Below are 17,284 nucleotides of genomic sequence, written 5' to 3'. Positions count from 1 at the left end.
AAATAATGCTGTGTGTTTCATTAGACTGTAGACATGAATAAGATATTTTAAAAATGCAGGGTAATCTGTATCTTTGAAATTAAGATTCTAAAGAGTTAGATGAATGTTAAAATTAACACACACTAAAGGAGCCTTTCAGAATCAGTATCCATGTAAATGTGCTTTCCTACATTTAATGTAACACAGTAATTACTTCAGTTCATATCACGTACTTGTCCTGCCCTTCGATGACCTTCACATTGAGGGACTGAAGTCGGAGATCTGTCTGGATGAATTTTTCTGTGTCTGTGCTTGCCCTCATCTTTCTTCTTGGGGGAACCCAGGCATGGTGGGAACATTCTAAAAATAGACACCGGGAGGAGTTGGTATGAATGCAGGAGGAGCTTCTTCTCCAGCCTGTGCTCAAAAGGGGTGTGCTTGCTTTTGCAGCTGCAGGTGCTTCCGCAGGAGAATGAGGTCTCTTCACCTACTTCTCTTCCCATCAACAGAGTCAGACATAACACCGAGCTGTAGCACTCAGGTGTGGCACAAGGATACAATATTGAGAGCTCAGAGCACCAGGCTCTATTGAAGGTTTTCAAGTCTGGACTGGATAAAGTCCTGAGCAACCTGGTCTGACCTCATAGCTGACTCTGCTTGGAGCAGCAGCTTGGACTAGAGACCTCCTGAGGACCCTTCCAACCTAAGTTACTGTATGATGCTATAAACATCTTACACAAGCACAGGAGCTTGGAGCCACACTGATCCGGTCCGCTAAGTGTCTCACCTGGTGGGAGGCTCTTTTCCCTTGGTTTTCTCCTCTGCTTCTTCCTTCTCCTCAGCCCTGGCTAGTCTCTGAGGAGAAAGGCTCTCTCGCAAAATGCAGAACTTGTGAAGAAGATGCCCTGCAAGGCAGACATGAGAACACCTCTCAGAACAGGAGGTGCAGATCTGCTCCGCCATGTTATAAGCTCTTTGAGGCATCATTGGGATTTCCTGGGAGACCTGTTTCCTAGCAGATCTTCAGCCCTTCCTGACACCAGCTCCCATCCAACCCTTACTGTCCACAGTGCTGCATTATTTCCTCTGGTGGGAGTTTTCTCCTGGTTCAGCTAGTCCATCCTCTGAACAGCGGCTTCTGGGGGTGGGGATAGATGTTGGTGCTCGGCAAGTCTTTTGGGGGAAGAAATTCTTGGAGCTGTATATATGTCTTTGTACCCAAATTTGCTATCATGGCATATTCAGCCCCAAACACATCTCTTCTATGATGTTCATGAGGGAATGAGGAAGAAGAGCTGGACTTCCCAGCTCCAAAAGAGCAATGAAGTCTTGGCACAGCTTGGCTCCCTTCTGCACAGACAGACTCCTAAGATGAAAGAGTTCAGCTCCAGGGAATAGTGCAGGGGCAAACCTACCTCAGCACTATCAGCTGCAGTTTGTGGTGCCAGGCTCTCCTGGGATCTTGTTCCAAAGTGAGTCCCTTCAGACTTTGGGCGATGAGCAGATAGAGGCAGAGAAGGTGTATTCCACTATCCCACACATCCCGTGGTAACCTGGGCTCTCAGCACCCACCAGTAATGAAAAAAAGGAAAACGTTCAAACCTCTAACAGGAACCAGCACTTTCATTACCTTTCTGGTTATTTTCAGTTTGTGCTTGTGGCTTCTTTTCTTCTTTGGGCTTCACAGATTCTTCTGGGGGAAATTTGTCAGCTGTTTTTTTATGTGCTGTCACAGCCTGGAGTCTGAAAAAAGGAAGAAGGCACTAGTTTGCAGAAAGGCAACATCCCCTTTGTGGCCTACATTAATACTGGGGTCATTACAATATTTTAAAGTTATGTGAAAGTCCACAGTTTTTGAAAGCAGACAGCACTGCTAAACATGAGCTGTGCAAATCCTTGCTTGGTCAGACAAGGGCTGCAGAAGCAAATGTACTCACTGGGGAAACAGGTGGACACAGCGAGAATAGATCAGAGAAAGAGCTTCGTCTTTGCTTGATATGATCAAATCCTTCATCCATGGGCACTGCAGCAATGACAGACACATCCGAGATGACTCCAGGGAAATGATCTCAGTGCTTACAGGGGCTTTGCTACTGCTCAAAGATTTAGCTGCCTCTCAGCAACCTTCTCACCAAGTGCTCTTGCTTTAGCTCCTCGTTGCAACAAGCTGCACAGCATATAGACTCTTATGGCTGACGACATTGCCAGCCTTTCTCAAAGGACAAGGATTGACGGATTCAGTGAGGAGACCGTTTGTTTACTCATGGAAGTGTCAATGGAGGCAAACACGAGGGAAGGCACATTATGAGCCTGGCTTTCTGGCTGCTGCTTTCAGTCAGGTTGCTTGCTTTGGCTGAACTGAACTGAAAGCAAATGCTTCCGAGGTGGTTTTCTCCCCAGAGTCTTTCCCAAGGGTCAAGTGGCTGCATCTGCAGTGTGGAGGAACCCAGCAACCCAGCCCTTTCTTTTCCTTCAGGTCAGGAGGAGAACTGGACTGACACCATGCCAGAGACACGTCATGACCCCTGCCACTGCTTTGGCCTTCTTCCTGTCTATGGCAAGGCCCTTCCAGGGCTACCCCTTGCACAGCAAAAGGATTACTGTAAACCTTGCCAGCACCCCTGAACAGTGGCAAATAGCACTACAGAGTTTGCATTGCTGCAGATCGTGTCTAGTCCAAGTGGCTCAGCGGGTCATGGCAGGCCACAGGGGCTCAGTTCCATAGTCCTTTGATGGGATTTTGGAACAGCTCTCAAGTAGCCCTGGAAAAAATGATACACTTACTGTAAGAAGAGCATCTACTAGCTTTCCAGACTTATCAAGAGATTCAAGAAATTTTTTGTAAAATTTCATTGTCACTTCTTTCCCTCGCACGTCAAGAATGCCAATGTCCTTAAAGATAAAGACGGCATCATGTCTGCTCTCTAGGGTGCTGGAGAAAACCTTCAGGGTCTCCTGTATGCACATCTGCACCAACTTCCGAGGAATGTTTGTGTCCATGGATATTTGAGCATAGTTTAATGGAGCAATTTGTGTAACACCTAGAAAACAACATATATGGAACAAAGTAATTCACACAACAGCTGAGGTCTGATAAAGGGCCAGCAGCTTCCAGGCAATGTTTTGTATAGAGCTGTTTTGCCTAACCCTTCAGTACAGCTCCTTAAAGGAACTGGTTTCTCCTCAAGTTCAAAGCACTCTATTAACTGATATGCCAAGTGCACAGCAATGATTTCTTCAAATAGGGGTAGGAAGAAAGAATATTGGCAAACTATTATGAATACAGGGACGTCAGTAATGGCCACAAATCACAGTAAATCTGGCCATCAATTTATTTTTGTACCATCATTTCCATCTCTGGTTCAAGGCTTTCTGTAGCTGACTTTGACCCACTTCTCTAGATAAGGGCAACTGTAAGGGCCAGCATGAATGCAGGTATTTTCCTTTACACAGTCTGGTGCTGCTTAAGTACATAGCATCAGCTTCGTCTAAATGTCATTACAATAAAAAGCTCTAGTAAATTTCCATCGGCCAGCAGTGAATAAATGAGACTGGCCTGAAGCCAGTTGTTAAAGCATGTCACTGAGAGAGACTAACTTTGAGCAGCATTAATAAAAACTAGTCCAAATGAAAGGGTCCTTTTTGGGTTGTTTGTTTTGTCAAACTGAGGTTGTTTTCTTGCATGTGTATGCAAGGGGGAATAAAGATTTTAATTGGTCTTCTTACCAGGAACTTTCACTTTTGCATATTTGAGCCCATGGACACATGCAACATTCTTGCACAAGTTGAAAACAGGTCTGTGAACAATCAAAAACTCATTTTTTCCAGTGTATAATTTTCCTTTAAAAGGAAAGAAAGTCCCCAATCCACTTATTCTAACACCCTGAAAATAGGAAAAAATAGAAGGAGTATTAATAAGCAATTCTTAGCTGGAAAACCTGAGTGAGGTTTTAGTCAGAACACAGGGATGGTACTTTGTGCCCTGCCCACTTGATGGGCACTTAGGAATGCTCAGAAGACCCACATATTCTGGACATTTTATCTTTCTTTCCTTTACTCTCTAAGAAAATATTTGGTGAAGTAAAGCAGCAGATGAATCTATCCCACCCCTCAGCTAGATAACATCCAAAGGGTGTGGAACAAACCAAGGAAATGTCTCGGTCTGTCTGTTGGCTCTCTCCACTCTGGGAGTGAGTAACAGAGAAGCCCCAGTAAGTGATGAACACTTTTGCATACTGGAGCTGGACTTTACTCTTTCTCTAAATTTATAGAGAAGTTGCTCTGTGGCACATTTGTAAATCCCTGTGGATTTCTGGGATGTTTTCTTTCTGTTTTAAAAGAAAGGGAAGGATAACTGCACTCGATGACAAAGGGGTATCAGGATTACTGAAGCCATACCAGGGTGAAGAGAGGGATAGGATGCAGCCTCACCTTGTTCAGGGCCAGCTGCTGTTGAATGTACTGACAAAATGCATCCCAAATATGAGTGATCTCTAGAAAGTGAGGGGCAGAGATGTCAAGCTCAACGTCAGCAAGCTCCCAACCATTTTGCTATACAGTCATCCGCTACACTCCCACGGGAGCTGCACCAGCTCTTGTACTCAGCTGGGAGCTCAAGGTGGGCAACCCCACCATAAGGAAAGCATTAACCCACCTGCCAGGGACTTCTGGCTGCCCCAGGAAGGCAGAGATAGGAGCAGGACCTGGGAGCCCTGTCTGCCAGATTTACACCGTAGCCTTTAAAACAGTCAGCCTGGGCTCTTGTTACAACCACCAGCCCTGTCCAGCCATCCCCTAAGGACCCCTGGGTTTCCATGGCTACTTTTGTCATCAACAGTCTCTGCAACAACACTCATGAAATAGCTCCTGAAGGCCTTACCGGAGGAAGTGAGATTTTTGAGACCTGGATACATGGCTTTGTCATGCCTCTCGAGGGCAGCGTACTGGACTTCCATCTTCATTTCCCCCGCTCTCGGTTAGCACTGGGACTAGAGGGTGGAAAGTGTTTTTCTCCCAATGAAGAAACTCCTCTCCAGCCTCTTCCTCCTCCTCTGTGGCTGCACTTGCCCAGGTTCCAGTACTGTCCCACCACCTCCTTTCACCTTCTCCCTCTCACTGCAGAGCGGCTCCTAAAGAGAAAAAGGGAGGCGAGAACAGCAGGTAGCACCTAGGATTCGCCTTGCAGAGAAGTGTGGGGAGAACCCGGGGTGCCATGGGGAGAGGGAATTGCTGTTGTGATGTGGAAGAGTCCTGCTGTGACCTCAGCATGTGTCACAGAGGGGTGCAGGGCCCTGCCTCATCCATCCCAACCCTGCCAGGTTTGCTACAAAATGGGGAAGGGGGACTGCAAGAGGGCATCATAGGCAGCTGCCCCCACCACACTGCTGTCGCGGCCCGAAAGGAGTCGTTCAGGACGACCTCCCTCCCCATGGGGCCAAACGACCAAGTTCGTGATGCCCTTGGACTGAATTAAGGTGAAACGACACCAGCCAACCGGTTTTAAGATTTATTAACACAAAGATAAGGCATGTGGTCAAATAGGATAATTCAATGGCGAATACTGCAACTAGCTAGACAAAACAGATCTTACCAACATTCAACAAAAGAGAGGGGGAAAGAGAGAGAGAGAGAGAGAGAGAAAGATATCACCACCCGTGGATCCAGCGGCGTCCTGCTGGTCCTCTTCCTTTGGGAGTCTCGGCAGTGGGGGGGCTCCCGTCTGGTGGTAGGTGGGTCCTCTTCACCCTGGGTGTAAGTTTCGGTGGTGCGCGTGCAGTAATTACAACTCGAGTTGGGTCCGACCCTAGGTTAGCTCGGAATGACACGCGTGCAGTGGTTACAGCTCGAGTTGGGTACCTCCAAAGAGGGACCCTGAACAAAGAGATCCCTGGGCAATTATAGCTTTTTCAAATTAAGTTTCCCACCCCCCCACGTGGTAGTTCAGACCAATAGTAATTTTTGAGTCTGGGGTCTCCTGCTCCTTATTGGATCTCATCGTTGTTCCTAGGCAGGCTGTTTCTTTTCTCCCTTATCTTTTCTGTTGCAGTTTCTGCAGACAGGTGTGTCTTCCTTCCTCGGGTCCCACCATCATCTCTCAAGGTCTTGACAAAGAGGTGGTAACTCCAGCAATTAGCACTGTTTCAGCAGTGCACAGGAATGCAAATTGCTGGTAACTCCCTTATCGTTCCCGCCTGCACCAGCTCTGGGGCCCTTTCTCACCAAACTAGGGAGTGCGGCCTAAGGCTTCAGCAAATTTAGCCACTCATGCCAAGCAAGTTTTATAGAAGTTGTGCTAAAAACGGATCCCAAAGTCTCTGCTCGACTGTGGTCTCGTTCAGTGCAGGCTCGGTGTGTTCCGGGTGGTCGCAGGGAGACCATCTCGGGGGTCGCAGCAGCCCAGTCCTGTTTCCGCCAGGGACAGATGGCTTGTTCGGGGTTATGGCCTGCCTGCACCCCATGCACCAAGAAATGTTTAAGGCAAAAAATTCATTCATCTGTCCGCCACAACTGCCCACTCCCCAGGGAGAGATTTTCCTCTTGCCCTGAAAACCTTGCCCAATTCCTCCACAGTTCCTGCCAAAGGATTTAAGGCAAATCCATCACAGACATCTCCAAATAATACCATAGCCTGTAAAAACTCTGATATAGGACATTAGAAAATTCACTTTTTTTACCTTCTGCACTGAAATGTTTCTGCTTGAGAGAACACTTGCTGGAATGCTGTGTTTTTGTTGGTTTTTTTTTTTTTTTTTAAGACACAATCAAAGTCACAGCCTACATCATGTAGAATGAAACAGAACAAAGTGTATGCAGAGGTTATTATTAGGAAATGAACACCAATTTTTATGATGAGTCACTTGTTTTTTAGAGGATATGACTCTCTTGCAAGCCCACAACACTCCCAGCACCATCATGCCTCATGGCTCCCTGTGAGAGACCTTCAGAGCCTGACAAAACAGCAATGGAGATCTGAGCCATGCACATCAATAGTGCATGCACATAACATATCTGGTGACTTGCAGCCTTTTCCAAGGAGAAACAGCTGTGAAACAGAGGAATCAATCCAGTTCAAACTAGGAAAAAGCGTAATAAGCTCTGATTACCTATTAAGATCTTGCCTGGAGGTAGAGACAAGACAATTGCACCCGATGGGCAATGCAGCTCTGTGATTGCTGACCTTTGCAATTCTTTGCCTCTTTACCATACAAAATGACTACAAGAGAAAGAGGTGTTTAGCAAAAACATAGATCCTTCTTTGAGCATATCTAGGCAAATCATGTTCTTTGGAGGAATCTATATAAAACACAAGCAAAACCTCCCTTTAAAAACAGGCTGAACAGAGTGCCTTTATCCAGTTTCCCCCTAGAGTGACTAAAATAAAAAATCCATTCCTGATTTTCATTGAGAATATGGAGGTACTTCACTTTAAATTCAGAGTAGACCCACAGCCAAGTTTAAAGGAGTTTTTCAGAATTCAATAAATGCTAACAGGACTGTCAAAACAGGCTTGTTTTCTTTGCTTCAATGCAACAAGTAGTTATTCACCATAAAGGAATCTTGAAGAACTCAACTACCAGATCCTTCTGATAGTTTTAGGTTTTTGCGATATTCCACCATTATTGTCAACAAAAACCTCTGCAGCTTGTAAAAAGCATTATGCTATTTTTTTCACCACCACTTGCATCATCATTTGAGGAAGGACACAGCTGAAGAGAAATAAGAATTAATCAATAATAATCGAGAGAAATGAGAATAAATCACTGTCACTTCCAGTAATCTATTCTTCATCTCGCTGAAGACTTTCTGTGGTTACAAAATACAGTTCTGTAGCCCCAGATCAGCCTACAATGGCAACTTGAAAGATTATTTGAAGTGGAGAGTGAAAGACTCTCAGAATAGTTTTCTTTCCTCCATTTTCATACATGAAAAATTCAATACAAGTATCTTGAGATTAAGTCCTTTAAGAAGTTTCTGAGAAAGTAAGTTTGAAACCAGTGTGCTTCTTAATACCCCTGGCTATGGGCAGAGCTCAGTCTCCTCTCAGTCAGCTATTTCTTCCAGACACAAAGGTCTGGAAGCTGAGCAAGCCTTACAAATATAGTCCATTTCTCAGAACAGCAAAATTTAACACCTTTCCAAAAGAGGAATCGTTTTGCTGTAGTCTCACCTCTGGAATCATGGTCAGACAAGGAAAACTGGATGTTTTGACCTTTTCTACCCCAAAGTCTCAGTATTTGCATTTAATTTTGGAGATTTGGGGTGAATTTGAAGCAGAACTCTTTGTGGCTGATTTTGCTGATGGGGAAGCCACAACAGAGAGCACCTTCTGGAACCTGAGACAGACTGTGGGGCGGATGGAGGTCTACCTGCACACTGTGGTGATGTGATCTCCTCACAGGAGCCCACATTTTTAAGCAGGCTCAGACCACCCTGAACTCAAACAGCGGAAGGACCCAGCAAAGGCAGTGGAAGGTGCTTTCTGTTGACTCCTCATCAGCCTTGTAGCAGCAACAAATAACCCCACTGAGAAATCTCCTTTGGAGGCTTGTATCCATGGCCTGGAGAAGCTGGAGCAGTGTCCTCCTTGAGTTAGCAAAGCCACAGCCAAACTATGATGTTCTCCACCTCCACCCTCCTGATGGAGCTGGGCTGCCCTGCAAGAGTCCTGTAAAGTCCGTAGAAATGTTTTATAATCCTGTGTTATCTCGTTTCTTCTGAAAAGCTCTCTGCTCTTTTCTTGGTGCCTCCAGAGCTACTCTGTGACCTCTGGGGTTCTCATGGCACCTCTGGGATGTTTCAGCATCTTAAACTCTCTCAGGATCTCTCCAGCATTCCTAGACTGTATGTTTCTGAGAGGTTTAGGGGAGGTTTCCAAGGTTTCAGTTGTTTCTCTCTAGGTTGTGAGCAGTCCTTAGGGCTTTTCCCAGTGTCTCTGTGACAGCAGTAGGGAAAGTGGACAATGTCACTAAGTCAGCAGTGTCTGTTAGTTTGGAAGGAGCTTAAACCAAAAGCTTGGGATCAAACAGCTGCTCTACTTCAATGGATGCTAAGAATCAATAACACCAACAGACCTGGTCCATCAGTCAGGCATTTAAGCAGCATGGTGTCTGTATTTTTGCAGTCTGTTCTCATTGCAAACTGCTCATCTTCAGCTGCCTCTCACAGGCCCAGGTAAAATGTAAAGCGCTGCATCAGTTTCAGACCAGGGCAGGTTGTGCAAATTTTTTACCCTTTCAATGAAGCCACTGAAGCAGTGTTTCTGTCATCTTCATCCTTGACATCTTCATCCTCACCACCTGCTGCATTGGAGAGGACACACAAGCAAGGCTGCTTGTCTGGCATCTCTCTCTGCTCTTCCCAGCTGGCCATTAGGGAGAGTTTTTTGCCTTTCCCTTTTCTCTCTCCTTTGTTTTCTTTTTTTTTATTTTCCTCCTCAAGTAGTTTTCAGCATCAGAGTTGACATATGCACTATAGACCCTGTTAATTTTTATTAGCCTGTAAGGCTGTCTCAGCATCCTTTGTGCAATGCACATTGAATTTAGGCATGGAAAATACCCCTCCGGTGACTTCTGTGAGAGACAAACTGTGAGGCAGCTTGCCTCCAGCTGTCTGTCTTCAAGTCATCATCGCTTCTCATGAACCACTGCCAAGAACGCCTGTCGGCAAAACATTTCTGTAACAACTCTTGCAGCCACCCTCAGCCTCAGGCCTAAGTTTGAACCACGCTGGTCAGGGTTGGTGTCCCCTGCAATTGTATCCCTGTTGTTCTTCACCCGCCCAGAGGTTCATTCAAGTTCATCCTAAAAGAGGAATTGGGAATACTCCTGTGCCTTACATGAATAGGAGAGTTCCAGCAGGACACGCCACAATCCAGAACAGCACAGTGTAAATCAAGACCTGCACATGAAAACAGTGACATCACATCAGTAGAAAGCCAGTGTAAGTGGCGACATTCATGCCCAGAGGAGATGCAGACCTGGCACCCAACTTGGCCCTGTGCCCAAGCCCTGTACCTTGGCCTGTCACACTGAAGCAGAGTTGGATTGCCTGTGCAAAGCCCTCTTTGACAGAGCAAGTAAGTTACGCCTCAAAAGTCCTCTAACTTGTTGCATGCAAACTGGCTCCTTGACAGTCCTGTCTGGGAAGGAGGATGGTAGAGGGACATGATATTGCTTCTGCTTCACATCTCTGCAACTGTCAGACTCTGGGACATCTAAACAGGCCTCTCTGGGTTTGCTCTTAATGTGTCCATTGAATACACTGACTCTAACACATTTGCACATAGTGCACTGTTTTGCCAGCCACTGACCCCCTAGTTTAGCACCGCATCCCCTGGAGTTGCACGGTCCCCCTTACCATGACATTGGAGGCTGGAGATGGGAGCATGTGCCTGGTGCGTGTTAAGGAACAGCCAAATCCAGCAGACTTTGATACCCAAGAGGTTTCTCCCATCCTAGTCTGACAGCGGCAGCTGCTGCTGTTCCCACTTGCAGTTCCAACTGTTCCACCTAATAACTCTCATGATTCCCAGAGTGTTGTTATTATTGCAAGATTGCACTCCACAAAATGTCCCCAACACTCTCCTCAAATTATCTGTGAAGCTTGGCTGTCTCACATGACTCCCCCTTAACCATCTGTGAAACCCAGCTGTTCCTTATGGTGTTCAGCTGGCTTAAACCAAACATGCTGCTGTGCAGCACAGCTGGATCAGTCTGCTGAGCTTTACTGAAACAGCTGTCATGAGCCTTTGGAAAGCCCTAGAGCTAAAGCTATCTCCTGTTTGCATTAACACATGCACAACCACCAAGGCTGTTTATCCTGCTTGCACAATGTCTGCACGTGGCAGGAGATGCCCAAACAGGAGCGTCCAGGCAGAACAAATGGAAGGAGATCATGCTGTCCTTGGGCAGCATCTAGGGCTGGGCAGCCCAATGGGTGGAGGCTCAGGCAGCTTACAGCCAGGAGGCCAAAGAGAAAAGCACAGCCAGCCTGCTGCTCCCCACAGACAGTTCTGCTTGACAGACGCAGTACCAACCCTCTTCACTCTGCACGGTTTCCCCATCAGCATCACATTTTGTCTCCTTTTGGCTGCAGCCGCAACCAATTCCTGGGCATGTTCTGTGGTTGGGCAGCGGAGACACCTTTCCCAGTGGGCAGCCTGGATGTGTCCAACCTGACTTGGAGCCTGGAAGAGTTCAACTGGTTTCCAGGGGAGATGGTTTCATTTCCTAACATAGTTATAGCTGGGGAAGGGGGGGACAACTCCCAATCCTAATCTAAGAGACAGCAGAGTACAGGCTAGATACTGGCCTCTTGCTGCAGCCTCAGTCCTACAGTGCCCCACAGTGAGTTGGGAGCAGAGAGCCAGGCAGGCGCATGGGGCTGCGTTTCGGCTCTGGCAGCCTGCAGCTTACGTTGTTGAGCCAGGAGTCGCGTGCTGGGGTAGGATTTCACTGCCGTAACTCTAGACGTCTAAGAGATTTCACTGCCGTAACTCTAGACATCTAAACCCCCGGAGGCATCCAGGAGCTCTCTGTACTAGAGGGGAAGAGACAGACACTTCACAGGCGATCCTGCAACAAGTAGCTGAATTCTTCCCAAGCGGCCTGTGTTTTCACTTGAAGTGGAGCCCGGGGTGACAGAAGTTTTCCTGAGCAAGAATTGCTCATGTAACTTACAGTGCAGCGTCTCTGGCACAGCACCTGTGAGCTTGCAACGGTGCTTTCTTTAACTGAATTAATGCATTAGATAATTCATATTAGCAACAAACAGTTCATAAAAGTATTTTGTAGCACAAATACTGATCTACTGAAGTGACCTTCTAGTTGTTCATGTAAATGTGAGCCCAAAGAAAAATGATCTTCGTGAAGAAATGACCTGCTGCGCTTAACTCACAGCAAGCAAGCCCGTTTCTCGAGCCTTGGCAAGTTTTCTGAGGAGCATGGGATCCGCCACCCTTGGAGGTGGAGTGCAATGCCAGGCAGCTCAGCATAACAGCTTCTGGGTCCAGAGTCTTTGAGCTCCTGCACTGTGATTTATCAGAACTTACTTGAGGCGGCTAAAGATAAAAAATGCCCGCATACATTTCAAAAAATGAAGTTAGGCATTCAGAATGCCTCCTGACTGCCACAGACCTCGTCCATGCTCCATGGCATCTACCTGTCCCCTTCCTTCCTCCCTCCTCTCAGAGATGGTGTCCCAGGCTTACAACCTCTTTTGGCCCCTATTCAGCAATCCCTCCCACTACCTGAGCCATGGACTGCGAGGCGTGAGCAGGGCTGAAGCCCTTCCTGGGGCTACTCTATGCTCTGCCTGCCCTGAGGAGAAGAGATGCAGAAAAGCACATGTGCAGGGGGCTGTGAAGACTTGCAGTATGAAGAGAAGATGACAAGACCCTTTTAATACCTTGCTCTGCAAGCTTTATACCTAGACAGGATATAGGGCTAGAACAGCAGATTGACATGAAAGCACATACAGGATACAGTTACAAAAAGACAAAACTACAGAGAACTTTATTAAGCTTCAGCATCTTGGCTAATTTCCACCTCTCCTTCTACTTTGCAAGAGATGGATCAGGCCTGCCTATGGTAGAGGGCAGCATCTCCCTGCTTTTTCAGGACCCTCAGACAGAGATGGGCACACGGTCCCCAGGCACAGCACCTGTGAGTGCAGAGGGGGCACCCGCCGGGGCCCCAGGACCCAGAGGTGCAAACTGCTTGGAGAAGTGCAGGAGAGCCCAAAGAGGAGCACTGCAGGACACAGGCAGAGTTGTGCCTGCACACCGCATTATGCCAAGGTTAGGTGTCAGTGCTTGCCTCTGCTGGGATGGGGCAGTTTGCAGGGTGAAAATGTCCCTTCCCAAGCCCTGTAGGTCTCGATGTCTGGACAGCATCTGTCACACTCCCCTTTTGCCCGAGATAAACGATAACTCAGACTTCACTGTTTGCCATTTCCAAGCATTTGCAAGACAGTGTGATCCTGGATTCGTCCTGGTTCAAAGGTCCTTCCAGTCCCTGGGTGCAAGCAACCTTAATGTGAAAGCCAGCAAGGAGCTTGAGGCCACCTGGTCCTGCTGCCCTCCCAGAAAGTCCAGTGTGTTTTGGCAGGAGTTTGTCCAACCTCCAAACTAGGAGCTCGTCCCAGAAACTCCATCTCAGTGCAAACTGCCCAGTTAGTTTCACCACTTAAGCACATGATTTCTGTCCCACTCATGCTGGAGATGGAGAATGTTTGCAGCCTTTTCAGCCTCTGATGTCTATTTTCATGTTTCCCCTCTGTCTCCTCCATACCCAAAACCATCTCAGCTTGCTCTTGCTGTCTCTCTTCACTCTTTTACATTACTGACCCACATCTAGGCCACTGTGTGCTCTGGAAGGTTTTGTTTTGTTTTGTTTTTGTGCAGAACCACCTCTGGCTGCTCCTTTCCCACTTGTAATTGCACCAATTATCCTGCCCACTACAGGTCCTTGCACTGCCCAGGCAGAGCTCAATCCCAGGTTTATGCAGTTTGCCCTTCAGTACTAGAGAATCACTAAGCCTATGCCTTGAGGGTTTGCACTTATTTGCTCAGCTCATTAACCCCAAGCAAGTCGTTTAACATCTTTCTTAATTACAGCAGCCAGGATAATGATAACAACTTCCTTGCGTGTAAGATGCAGGAAGGGAGTTGTGTTAGACAGAATTCTAAATACCTTTGTGAGTTGTTGAGAAGTTTTACCATCCACATTACAAAGCTCTTATATCAGCCTTAATGTGTTTTGTTTCTCGTCGATTGCTTTCCTCCTAACTATTCATTGTCCTGTTGGTTGTTTTTGCCTCGGGGTTCCCTTGTCAACCTTTTGCATTTTAGAGCCTTTACCTGCACTTGTTGCTTAGGTGGAGTTTTGTGTCTGGTTATCACTATCATTCATTTTCAGGATGAGAGGTCTTTAGCCATGGGGTTAGGGTCCCTGACCCTCTCCAGAGGCTGCTCTAGGCATTGCTTCTCCTTCCTATGTTTGTAGCACATTTCTAGCCTGGCTTGCTGCCCATGAGCCCTTATCCTGCAAGACTCCCCTCCCTGTCCCTCGTGCTCTCTCCCCTCTCAGGCCCAGAGTATCGTACAAGGAACAGGTTTCCACCCCAGCCCATCAGAAGACCTTGGCCCAGATGTCTGGGGAGCACCCACTCTCAGCCTAGGGGAAGAAGGGAGATGCTGGCTAGTGGCACAGGGCCAGAGCATTAGCAGGGGTTGTGGGAACCCCATTGTCTCCGCTCCGGCTGTTGTTGCCCTGCTCTCTCCTTCTGGCAGTCTCCTGTCCTCCCAGCCCGGCCCCAAATCCCCCCTGCGCACTGGGCTGGCTTGTCCCCAGGGTGGACCTGGTGCTCTGCTCTGAGCTGTTGGCTGAGGCACAGCCCTGGGCAAGGGGGGACTGGGAACTGCTCGATGCCGGTTCCTGTCTGTCATGGTTCGCAGGATGAGCCCTGGTGGTCTCCGAACCCTGGCTCTGGGCCTTCACCCACGGCAGGGACAGGTATTTCTGCACCTCGATGGCTGGGCTCCGGCGGTCAGGGTCGAGCGTGAGCAAGCGCCGGAACATCTCTTGCGCCCCAGAGCCGAAGGTCTGCCAGGATGACGGCACCTCCCACCCCACTGCCCTGCCCTGCCAGGTGCTGAAGTCCTCAAACTGTGGGTCAGAGCTGACAGCCCCAGCCCAGGGGAAGCAGCCCGTGCAGAGGCAGAAGAGCAGCACAGCGAAAGCCCACACATCCAGGCTGGAGTCCAGCTCCAGAGTCTCAGAGCCCTGGAGCAGGCAGAGCTCTGGCGCAGCGTAGGGCAGCGTGCTGGACATGGCACAGACCGCAGAGCCCTGCAGGCGCGTGAGCCCGAAGTCGCCCAGCTTCACCCGCCGGCACTCGTTATCGAAGAGCAGCACGTTGTCCAGCTTCACGTCCCGGTGCACCAGGGCCCGGCTGTGCATGAAATCCAGTGCCTCGGCCACCTGGGACGCACAGCGCTTCACCAGCACCTCTGGAAGGCCTTCCTGCATGGAAGAGTGGCACTGTCATCTGCTGCACGGCCTGATCCCCGGACAGCCTGCTGCAGAGCAGCCCTGCTGTCCACACCACCTCCAGCACCTCCTGCCCATGATGTCAATAGGCCTGCCCTGGGTGCTGGTGCCACCGCACCCAGCAGAGCCATCCCCCACTGGCATCGCATGCAACACTCTGCCTGGCATCTCCTACACGTGCTTCACCCATCGATTGCCCAAGGCCACATCCCTGCACTGCAAGGAGTCTCCCCAAACACACTGTGAGCGTGCACCACTGCAAAAGGTCTCCCGACATGCATGTACCTGCTGCAAAGGGTCTCCCCTCAGAGAGTGAGTGTGCATCCCACTGCTAAGGATCTCCCCATACACAGAGTGAACGTGCACCCCACTGCAAAAGGTGTCCCCACACAGTGTCACTCCACCCACTGCAAAGTTTCACCACGTGCAGAGGCATGCACACACAGACACACACTCACGGTGAGCGTATCCCGCTGCAAGGATTTCTCTGCTCGCACAGTGTCACTGCCCTCCTTGCAAAGCTATCCCTGCACCCCCTCCCCATACCCTGCTGCATATCCCCACACCTCATAGCTCCCACCCCTCTTCTGAGCCCTCAGCTGGCCCTCCATGTCCTAGACCCACAGCAGAACCCCACAGTGGCACATACCCCCGGGTTGAGGAGATCACACAGGTCCCCAGCAGGAGCAAATTCCTGCCCAAAGACAAAGTGTGTGGCACTCTCGAAGACGATGGGCAGGGCACGGATGCAAGTGTCATGGCTGGAGAGGCACAAGGTGATGCAGTATTCCCGCAGGAATGCCCACCGGTCCGTTTGCTCCTTTGCCATCAGCTTGAGGACCACTGGTGAGCCTGAGAAAGGGGGTGGGTCAGCCCTGCTGGGGTGGGAAGGCGGGGAGATGGGGCAGAGTTGGAGTTGGATCAGCATGGGAGGCACTGGGCACAGATGGGGCAGGATCTGTCATAGACAAGGTCTGGAACCAAAGAGGCTGGGCAGAGATGAGGATGGATGAGCTGGAAAGGGCAGGCTGGGCACAGACATTGTTGGGCTGAGATGGGGCTTAGCACCTACAGGGCTGGCACAGTGGTTGGTACAGGCAATAACAGGGCTGGGCATGGACACAGCTGCTCACATCTGTGCACAGCTGGAGCAGGTCCCCAGCAGCAGGCCCTCCCTGCCCCCCAGAGCTCCTCACCGCCATCCCGGGGCTCCGTGAGCACCACGCGGCCGTAGGTCCCACTGCCCAGCTCCTCTAGCACATCATACTGCTCCTCCAGCTCCTGCAACGGCATCCTCTGTCCCGTCCGTGCCATCAGCCGCTCCAGGAATGCCTCGTTGTCCTCCCCATCCTCCTCTGATGCCTCCATGTGCCCTGCAGCCACCCAAGCACCCCATTAGATTCCCGGCCACCCCTCAGGGCTGCTTCAGGGATCTCGGCCACGCTCAGCCCTGAGTGGGTCTTAGCTGCCTGAAGAGGCCAGGCCAGCCCTGGGCAGCTGTCTGCCCCACTCCCAGGCTGCAGGACATCCTCAAAGGGTAGCAGCAGTCCCTGCCACAGCTATCCCAGCCCAGGACCGCCCGTTCTAGTGAAGCGCAGACCAGCTCAGTCCAATCCAGCCCTGTCCCACCCAATCTAGCCTGATTCAATCCAGCTGAGTCCAACCCCGTAGACCAGTCCAGTCCAGCCCTGTCCAGCCCAGCCCAGATCAGTCTAATCCAGCCCTTTCCCACCCAGTCTAGCCCGGTCCAAGCCAGCCCAGTCCAACCCAGTCTGGCCCAGTTCAGTCCAGCCCTGTCCAGCCCAGCCCAATCCAGTCCAGTCCAGTCCAGACCAGTCAAATCTAGCCCAGCCCAGTCTAGTGAAGCCCAGGTCAGCCTGACCAGCCCAGCCCAGTCCAACCCAGCCCAATCCAATCCAGCCCATCTCAATCCAGCCAGCATAGTGCAGACCAGTCTAGTCCAACCTAGTCCAGCCCAGCCAAGCCCAGTCCCTCACAGTGCATCCCCGTACACAGAGGTCACAGCTGACTCTGTCCCACCCCATATTGCCCCATGGCAGGCATTGGGGCTGGCTCTCTCCCGCCTCACCTTGCCCCCATGGCAGGGACTAGAGGCAGCTCTGTCCCACCCCACATCTCATATGACAGGGCTTGGGGGTTGCTCTGTCCCACCCCACACAGTTTCAGAGCTGGCTATGCCCTTTGCCATATCCCAGCTCTTTGCTCCTCCATCCCCAGCTGTGAAACGGGACCCA

General features: G+C 49.8%; 1 protein-coding gene across 1 annotated transcript; it reads right to left on the bottom strand.

Annotated features, from left to right (window-relative positions):
• Positions 1-14,177: 14,177 nt before the first annotated feature.
• On the bottom strand, positions 14,178-16,397 carry LOC112995263 (uncharacterized serine/threonine-protein kinase SBK3-like). The gene is made up of 3 exons (XM_026120132.2): positions 16,226-16,397; positions 15,679-15,881; positions 14,178-15,002 (listed from the first exon to the last, which is right to left on the bottom strand). Exons 1-3 carry the CDS (start codon positions 16,395-16,397, stop codon positions 14,178-14,180), a joined length of 1,200 nt encoding a protein of 399 aa, XP_025975917.2.
• Positions 16,398-17,284: the final 887 nt, after the last annotated feature.

This window comes from Dromaius novaehollandiae, chromosome 31, assembly GCF_036370855.1.
Source record: "Dromaius novaehollandiae isolate bDroNov1 chromosome 31, bDroNov1.hap1, whole genome shotgun sequence".
NCBI classification, from domain to species: Eukaryota; Metazoa; Chordata; class Aves; order Casuariiformes; family Dromaiidae; genus Dromaius; species Dromaius novaehollandiae.
This window is presented reverse-complemented; position numbering and strand designations above follow the sequence as displayed.